This window comes from Scylla paramamosain, chromosome 4 (genome assembly GCF_035594125.1).
Source record: "Scylla paramamosain isolate STU-SP2022 chromosome 4, ASM3559412v1, whole genome shotgun sequence".
NCBI classification, from domain to species: domain Eukaryota; kingdom Metazoa; phylum Arthropoda; class Malacostraca; order Decapoda; family Portunidae; genus Scylla; species Scylla paramamosain.
Window position 1 is genome coordinate 33852027 of NC_087154.1, and position 10000 is coordinate 33862026.

Consider the following 10000-nt stretch of genomic DNA (forward strand, 5'->3'; position numbering starts at 1 on the left):
TGATTATTTGTTCCGGTGATTTTAAAATCACGTGGGGATGGAAGATTCTCAGACATCTTTTTATCATCTCGAAATCTTTTTCTGAATCATCTGCACGTAGCTTGTTGTTTCTTCTCTGAATTTTAGTCATTTTTTCTAAGAGAATGATTGGAAATCTATCTTATTACTAAAGACATTTCTAAGAGCCTGATTAGAAATCTATCTTATTACCAAAGACATTTCTAGAGCTTTCCAATCGAATATGACACAAGACGTTTGGTTTCTGAATCATCTTCCAACGATTTCTTATCCTCACTCTGTAGCTGCAACTTAAAATCAAATATTGCTGTGTTCTATAATAATTTTAACCTCGCATCCCATCCGCAATCAGTGATGAGGCTCTATGACTGTGGAACCTCAGAGATCCCGCTACGAGTGGCACTTACAGGCTTGTGTGCGTGCGTGATGAGTGGTTATGAACGACCTTTCTGTACTCTGTCTGCTGGTCACTTTAATGTTGCAGGTCGATGGGAGTAGTTTTCACGGCAAGTCTATATTACTCATAAGGACGCTTAAGTCTCACACATCGCTGAACATGAGCGAAAATCGACAGCCTGTCATTTTTCAGCACGGGAGACACCAGCAAGTGGCACGATCAAGTGGAATGAATGGTTTTGAGTTGAAGCAAGCAAGGGAGGATCAAGGTTAAGTGGGAGATGAGAAGCGTGCTATGCTTAAAATTCAGGTCGCTGAGTGTCTGTATGGATTGGTCAAGGTCAAGGTATCAGCTTGCTTGCATTTTTTTTTTTTTTATGTGGGAGGGGCACCAGCCAAGGGCAACAGAACTGAAAAAAAAAAAATAAATAAAAATATAAATAAAAGGACCACCGAGGTGCCGGTACCCACCAAAAGTAAACAAACGAGTAAACTGCATTTAAAGGTAAGCACACTGCGTGCGTCAGTCGTTCACTATCGCTTTACTTTACCTGTCTAGTGTGTCATATACAGAGTATATACAATTGTGTGTTATATCTCTTTATAGACTGCATTTTCTTGGCTTTTACATGGTATATTTCTGATTTCGTTATGTTGAGTAATTAGCGTTATAAAATGAAGAATAATAGTGTGTCAAGCAGGAAACATTTTCAGATTTTGAAACTTTCACATGGCCCAGTAAACCTTTGAAAAAAAAAAAGAAAACCTATTGACATGCCATTAATAATTCATTAAGAACAGGCTCATACTCCAAAGTAAAACACTCCATGACAATAATTTTAGTGCCTCCTGCTGGCTCAGTTGCGCTGTCTGGGCGACTCTCTCTCTAGGTGGAGGGGGAATGGGGATGGGGGGAGATGGACGACTTTGCCAGACGTACGACAATTTCTATTTTTCCGTCTCTCTCTCTCTCTCTCTCTCTCTCTCTCTCTCTCTCTCTCTCTCTCTCTCTCTCTCTCTCTCTCTCTCTCTCTCTCTCTCTCTCTCTCTCTCTCTCTCTCTCTCTCTCTCTCTTTGTCTCAGGGCAGTGAGACGGTTTATACTGTGGATCTGTTGTTGTTTATTCTCGTTTATTCTTGACCAGTGTCCCTCCTACATAAAAAAAAAAACTCTTTAAAAGATTCGTAAGTGATTTGCCTTCCCTTTTCAAGATCACAAGAGAGAGAGAGAGAGAGAGAGAGAGAGAGAGAGAGAGAGAGAGAGAGAGAGAGAGAGAGAGAGAGAGAGAGAGAGTGTGCATGTTTCACTTTCACTATAGTAACGCGCCGTTGTGATAGTGTTTCTCTCTCTCTCTCTCTCTCTCTCTCTCTCTCTCTCTCTCTCTCTCTCTCTCTCTCTCTCTCTGAGCAATAGTTAAGTAATAATTGTACCTTAATAACATGGCTTCCTATAATAACTTGACACAAAATGTAAGGAAAGTAGCACTGGCCGTACGACAGTTTGGGCTGGCTTGTGTGGCACCTGTTGATAAGAGAAAACTTACGTGTCTCCCGCAATGAAGTTTTTTTTTTATTGTCATTTATGGAAACTCTCATGTGCGTAACACTATTTTTCTAGTAACAATAGTACACTAGTGTTTTGCGTTAAAATTAACCGTCATTATCAACAGCTGCCTTTTCAAACATCTGATATTTACCGAAAGAGATAATGATGGAGATAGCATGGTTGATGAGGTATACACTACTGTTATTAATGGACGTTAGCTGCACGCACGATAAAGATACGATCACATCAATGTTATTTTCAAGATGTAGGGGAAAAATCAATTTCACTGTTGTTGGCGCTTGGCCCCTTGTCGCACGCAGCTACTCATATTGTTTATGCATGTGCGGTAAAGTGACGGGTCTAACCCCATCTGAATGCAGTGTACCGAACAGACTGGAAGACAATGTTCTATCTCAGCAGCCCGTTAGCGAACAGGAAGTGTACTGGCATGATTTGGATGGATTCGGTACCTTGGTGTTTTTTTCTTTCGAAGCGACGTGTTATATCACTCCTCTGACGTCTACGTCCTACTGTTCAAAGAAATTACCCTCCATAATGAACATTGTTTCCTGGACTCATTTGTTCTGTCTTTGCAGCAATAGAGGTATATATGCATGTTTATTCCTGAAATACCTTCCTAAATGGTTACACTCGTATTCAGAAAATCTTGCCAGAAGAGTTTACCAGGCATCATCGTAATTTGTCATTCTTAGAAGCACCCAAATAATGGTTGACAAGACAAGATAAAGTGATAATGAATTAGTTCTGCGGATGACATTACGTTCACAAGGTGGAAAAGTTACGGATATCTCGACGCTATGTCTATCTTTTCTCAAGGACTCGTCGGGTACAACGAGGTGCAGGCGGGTAAAGGAACTGCCTGACATTTTCTTCTCTCCCACCGTCACATATTATCATGCTACAATACTCCTTTGCTATCTGAAACCTATCAATAAGAGTTCAGTACCTTCCCTGTAATTTGTACATCACCGGTAATTATTCTCATTCCAAAGCCTGGAAAAGATCATCAGCTAACGACTAATTATCGACCCATTTCTTTAACTCCATGCATTTGTAAGTTGCTGGAAAAGATGGTGAATATCAGGCTTATGTGGTACTTGAAAAGAGGCAGTTACTTGTCTCCAGTTCAGTATGGTTTCCGGAAAATGCGATTTACGACTGATGCTTTATTGTCTCTGGAATCTTCCATTTGTGAGGCATTTGCTAATAATCAATACCATGTCAGTTTGGTTTAGAGATAGCTTATTACACAGCCTGGCGTCATGGCATTTTACTTAGTTTGTATGAGTTTGGCCTTCGTTTTTTCCCTATTTTTATACAACAGTTTTTATCTCGTCGTTTTTTACGGGTATGGATTGGTGGCGATCTGTCAGGAGTACGCCCACTTGAAGATGACGTGCCACAAGGATGTATACTTAGTGTCACACTTTTCGCTGTAGCTATAAACAGTGGTATACTGGTATACTTCCGGAAGGAGTTCTTGGTAGCTTATATGTCAATGACTTGTCTATCTTCTTCTCTGCAGCTCGGATGCCATTGATTGAGAGAAAGCTGTAGGTGGCACTCAATAGAATTTCTCAGTGGGCTGCAACTCAAGGATTTCGTTTCTCGGTTTGAAAGACTGTGGCCATGCGCTTTTGCCGTCTTCGTGGTGTTCACCCTGTTTCAGACATGTATCTGTATGATAGAAGAATCTCTTGTGTAGAAGAGACTCATTTCCTGTGACTTATATTTGACAGTCGGCTGACTTGGGTACCCCACCTTCGTTATATTAAGGCATCATGCATGAAGGCGTCGTTACTTCTAAGAGTTTTGGCTCATACCTCCTGGGGCGCTGACAGACAGATCCTCCTAGCTCTGCACTGAACTCTTATTCTTTCTAAATTAGAGTACGGTTGTAAAATCTATTTGTCTGCCACTGAGGCTCGGCTGCGTGTGTTGGATTTGGTGCAGCATGCTGGTATTCGCCTGGCAACTGGTGCGTTCCGCACTGGACCCACGCCATCAGTCTCTGGTAATGAGGTGTTGGTATCAAATCCACTGTCTTCCTGAGTCTGTCACTTGTACAAGTTTCTCATGATGCACGTTCTCCCTTATATGATGTTCTCCCTAGTTTTCCTAAGCCTTCCATATATCGGGTGAGGTCTGCCATGACCGAGTTTGATATAGTCTCCATCTCCATTTGCTCCCATCGCCTCCCAAGGGGTCGGGAACTGGCAGTTTTCGCGGATATCGATCTGCCCTGCTGTTGTTAATAATAAAAACTTATTATCACAGTATGAATCTCGTGTTTTATTTTTGGAACACTCTTCGACACACCCTGGCTCCGTCCCTGGTTCAAAGTCTGATGCAGGAGTGTGATATAGTGTTATATTTCCTTCTTTCTGTCGAGGCGGTAGCCTTCCGTGAGTTGCCTCTGTTTTTACTGCAGAGTTATCTGCCATTATTCTTGCCCTAAAAATATTTTTTACTTTACCAGTTTCAAGTTTTACTATTTTTAGCGACTCCCGTAGTGCGTTGTCTGCCCTCGACCATTTTACTTCCTCTCTCCCTCCCCTAATCTTACCTGTTTTAGAGTGGATTCACCTGCTTCAGCGCAGAGGATATCACATAACATTTTGTTGGGTACCCGCACATGTGGGAGTTCATGGTAATGAGAAGGCCTATAGGCTGGCTAAAGAGGCAGCAACTCGGACTGTTCCTTCCACCCCCATTCCCTTTCATGATTTATACTCCATTATAAGGATGGCAGTTCTTGCCAGTTGGCAGGGCAGGTGGGAAGATGTGGTTGCTACCGTTAAGATGGGGGAGATAACTTCAGTAACTTTCCGCCCATGGACATATTTCCATGTGCAGGGGCGCAACTCAGGGACTGCACTGGCCCGTCTCCGGATGGGTCACACACGTCTCACTCGTGGTTACCTGATGTCCCGGGAAACAGTGCGACACTTTCTAGTTGAGTATTCTAGTCTGGTGGAACTGCGGGAGCGATATATTTCCCGCTGTCGCGATGAGAATGAGACCTTCCAGATGTCGCTGATAATTGGAGAGAGGGCTCTCTCCCCGGGACATGAGGTTCTTATGTTTGTTTTTAATTTAAACAAATTATAGATTACCTTTTAAGTGCTCTTCTATTTATTTTAAAAGTAATATAATTTTGGACAGAACCTTATTTTTGCACTGGGAGAACATGGAGGCAAGTGAGGAAGACACATAATTAACAACGCTGGGTCTTGGGGCCTGGGTCAGTGAGGTCAGTGTCTTGGGCACGTAACGAACAACGACAGATATCTGGGTCAGTGGGGTCAGTGCCATGGGTAAGGAACGAACAACGCCAGACAGTGGTCTGGGTCAGTGAGGTCAGTACCCCCTCACTTTAAATGAAATGAAATTAAATTAAACTAAATTAAATAAAGTAACTGAAATATTACTATACCAACCCTCTCATTTTTATCACTTTTTTTATGGCTCTTCCCATTTCCTCTTTTATGTTTTCTTTTATAATGGTCTTTTAACATTTTTACCTTACCTATAATTTTGCTTTTCATACCGATATTCTAAGAAATGCAATCTTTGTCGTTTTTAACACGGAAGAGTTAGAGCTGCTTAGGAGATGGTAGAATGGGTGGAATGGGGTGGGAGAAAGAAAGTGCAAGGAGGCGGGATTCCCTTCGTGTATTCACTCACCTGGGGACACAAGAAACCTTCCCCAAAAGTTGCCACCATTCGCCATCAAGTTAACGCGCAAGAGGATTTACCACTGTTATTTTCTGACTTTTATTTGCGGCTTTCATACTCGCGCTGAAAATTACCTAACACACACACACACACACACACACACACACACACACACACACACACACACACACCCACGAACAAATGCTTCATCATTCGCCACTCTAGTTCCTGGTGAGTGTAAGCACGGGAAGCCTGTCACGTGATAAGCGACGTCACTCGTATTGACGTCACCGAGCCTCATCCTGGCCCTGGTTTCTCTCGCTGGTTGTTTGCTTGAATTTCTGTTCAGTACCTTCTATATTCTATATTCTTACATATTTAGTTACCATTGCATGGATACCCTACCCTCATCTCTCTCTCTCTCTCTCTCTCTCTCTGCCTACTTTTTAACCCACCCACTTACCTATACCCACTTACCTGTACCTTCTTACCCGCTTACATGCTCCTACTTATCAACCTACCTACCGTGCTAGTTATAGAAGGTCGCTCTGAGCCCGCGCCGTTATTTTAATAGTGACGTCACTGTACATGACGTCAAACGTTGAACACTGAATATAGTTACTTTTGTGTGTGTGTGTGTGTGTGTGTGTGTGTGTGTGTGTGTGTGTGTGTGTGTGTGTGTGCAACCTTAGCGAGTAGTGGTAATTTGCGGAGGGTGGGGGATACGTGTCTCATATTTAATCGCAAAAAATATTCTGGGAAAGAAATTCTATCGTCTTTCTAGTTTTTTCTGCATTCCATCTATATAATTCACCGGAAAAAAACTCGCCCTTCCACTTGTCTTAGGCGTTTTGCATGGTGCACCTCAAAGTCTTTTCTACCTTGGTTTTCTGTTTCAAGTCCTCACCCAATGTACTTTACACGAGAAAGAAAAAAAAAGAAATTCCCCTCCCGCACCTGTCATTTACCGTAGCATCAAGGTCTCTCTCTCTCTCTCTCTCTCTCTCTCTCTCTCTCTCTCTCTCTCTCTCTCTCTCTCTCTCTCTCATTATATCCTAGCTGGAAAAACTGGGATGAATTTGGAGCAAGTGATATTCCGATGTTGGACGTTCGTCGCTACAAGTTTCCAGACGCCTCAGGCAGAACGCTGCACCACGCAGGTGAATCACCGCCGCACGGATGCACGAGACGTGGTGGGCGGCGGGTGGCGGAAACCAGGGGACACCAAACATCTGCATCTCATGGAGCGCAGACAAAGGATGGGAACATAGTACTGATAAACCTACAGGACAACGTCACGCCTTCCTTTCCAGTGATAACTAATCTCCCTATACAGCAGTTACTGTGGCTCGTGTTACTGAAAACTCGCACCCAAAGACCGAAGCAAGATTGAGTATGAATTTCAATTTGTAATTCGTAATGTTACTGCAAAGACGAATTAATGAAGAAATGTCTCTTTTATAACTTCTTTTCTATATGTTTCTAGTATGGCCATCGGTCAGTGCTAGTATTTATTTTCAATGGATTTTCTTCATCTTAAATTACTGATATATATATATATATATATATATATATATATATATATATATATATATATATATATATATATATATATATATATATATATATATATATATATATATATATATATATATATATATATATATATATATATATATATATATATATATATATATATATATATATAAACACACACACACACACACACACACACACACACACACACACACACACATTCACACACACCGTCGTTCTTGTTCAGTTTACCATGTCTAGTACAAGGCTCCGCACAGTGTTGAAAGAAAATGATTTTTTTGGAGCCATAACTATTTGATATTTCTCATTATTGAAGTGAAAAGCAGAGAGGTATGAATATTTCTCCAGCACATTTTACTCAAAGGTAAAAGATGTCAGTGAATGATTGTGAAGTAATGAAATAATATGTATTTATACGTATTTAAAAAGGCGTAAGATGACAGCATGCGAATAAGACCTTAGCGTAAATTCCTTCACGAGCAAATAAATAATTCGGACTCACCTTGACCGCCGACTGAATGTTACGCTGCGTGATGACTTTTACTGGGTCGGTGCGCCGTCTGGCTCGCCGTGGTGAAGGGGGTTCGGGAGCTACCTCCCCGTCTGGACTCACATAGAGCGATCTTCTCTTCTGTTGCCTGCACTGAGCCTCCTCTGCCGCCATGGCCGCCGGGAGGGATATTTGAGAAGCTTTTCTGACTCTGGAAGGCGGCGATGGCGGGGGGGCACGGGTGGGCGTGAACCCATATGATATAGATGCAGCTTTACCACTATAGAATTGGTCCTCCTCCCGCTTCTTGACGATCGGCGGTGATTGCGGGATCGCGACGTCTGGGAGGGGCTCTCGGGACAGCATTTGGAGTTTTTTTTTCATCGTCTCCATATTGTTGTCGTCGGGTACAACACACGGCAGGGATTGGAGGGAACGCTGTTTTTTCCCGCGGGGGCTGGGAATTGGTGCGCGAGTGTTGATCCATTCCGGTAGTTTTTTCTTCGGCGACTCCTCAGGAACAGCGGTCTGAGATTGTGGGGGAGCAGTTTCTTTTGATTTAGGTGTTGCATCGCTTGGAGTTCTGTGACTCTTCTTGGTGCGCGGACTTGGTTTTGGTGGAGCCTCTCTTGACTCACTGATCTCCCAGTAGATGGGCTCAACGTCAGAACCACCACAGGAACTACTAGCGGGTCCCGCGTAACCTGAGTCTGAGGGCGTTCTTTTTACTCCAGCTTTTCTTGGCGGGACTTTTTCAGGGTTGGTGTTCCTTCGAGGATAGGTAGCTGTCAGTGAACTGCCGGCAGATTTTGCCGACGATTCATTCGTGTTTTCAGAATAATCACTCACAGACGGATCTCGGTTTGAGGGCGTCGTGCTCCGCGTTCCAACAGTGGAATAGCCATAACGACCTTTCTTAGTCCTTGGGCTCGGCCTTGGCGCTTCTTGGCACTCAGAGGGAGTAGCAGGATCTAATTTCAGTTTTGGAATCTCTTCAGTAGGCTCTGACGCCGTTTGAACGCAGCGTGGAGGTGATTCTTGCTTTGATGGGGTGTCGGGAACTGTGGTTGAGGGACCATTAATCAAATTTTGTGAGGTTACTTCTTCATTGTTCCTTTTGTTCAGCTTATTCATCTTTCTCTGTAAGTTTTCCTCTTCACTGTCAGTTTTAATGGCTATTTCTTCCGAACTACGAATATTAGTTGATGAGTCGGAAAGTTGTTGCTGTGACTCATGTTTTTTCTCTGATCTTCCTTCCTCACGTGTCAGTGACTCTGAACGTTTCTGAGGTGACTCTAGATGCTTTTTCTCTGGTGTTTTTTCTTTCTCTTGAGTTAATGACTCACGAAGTTTCTGAGGTGACTCTTCTTGCATTTTTTCTGTAGTTTTTTCCTCTTTACGTTGGAGTTTATTAGTTTCTGCCTCTTGGATTTTAGGTTCAGCAGTTGGTTCAGGCAACTTTTTTGTAGAAGCTGTAGGTTGTAAATCTTCTTCCCTCCTCGGGGCCTGGAAGTCCTCCACAGCGCTGGCGAAGCTGTAGAATTGTGTATTTGTGTCGTCAGGATCTATATCCATTGCCTTGATGGCGAGTAAGGCATCTTTCCGCAGCCTCAGCCCATCTTCCTCCACGAAGGACGAGTCCATCTCCGGAGACGATTCGTGAGAAACTGTCTTCATTTCGTCTGAATCGACTTGAGACACAAATTCCAGGCTGATCGATGATGATCTCGAAGTCCTGCCAGTTGACGAGATTCCATTTGAATGTAAAACGTCCGGAAGATCTGACGTGGTGGCGCAGAGAGTCGAGTCCTCAACGATCACAGCATCCCTTTTGGCCTCCACGGAGTCATTGTTGTTCTCTGGAGGGCTCGGAGCCTCGTCACAGGGAGGATTCTCTTCATCATCCTCAAACGGATTAAAGTTGTTCTTATTTGACAGTTTTTCTCCCTCGGTCTTGTCACTATCTTTTGTTTCCTTTTCTTTCTGGGGTATTTCTTTTAAAGAGTCACTTTTTTCTTTGACTGAGGATTTAAACAAACTTTCTTTACTGAACGGATTCAGTCTTCCTTTCTTTTTCTTTTTGTCTCCGCTGTCGTTTCCCTTTAATTCTGTTTTAGCCTTACCGCCAAACTGCGGGGAGAAGACTGATCCGGCAAAGTTCTTGATGGATTTTGGGAAATTATTCCCTGAAAATTTACTCTTCTTCGTTTCTTTCGTTTCTGTCTTGGGTAATTCAGTCGAATCCACACCATTCGGCTCCTGAGTTGCTAGAAGTGCTTCTTTCTCTTCTTTTGG

The 10000-nt window shown here is 42.9% G+C and overlaps 1 protein-coding gene across 3 annotated transcripts in view; it reads right to left on the reverse strand.

The window, feature by feature from the left end:
• LOC135100030 (titin-like) overlaps positions 1 to 10000 on the reverse strand; it is a 78729-nt gene that overhangs the window by 33075 nt on the left and 35654 nt on the right. For all 3 annotated transcript variants that reach the window (XM_064002879.1, XM_064002880.1, XM_064002881.1), the window contains one exon: positions 7718 to 10000. This exon is cut by the window's right edge and continues 1873 nt beyond it. In XM_064002879.1, coding sequence (XP_063858949.1) covers positions 7718 to 10000 — 2283 coding nt within the window. The remainder of the gene's footprint in view (positions 1 to 7717) is intronic.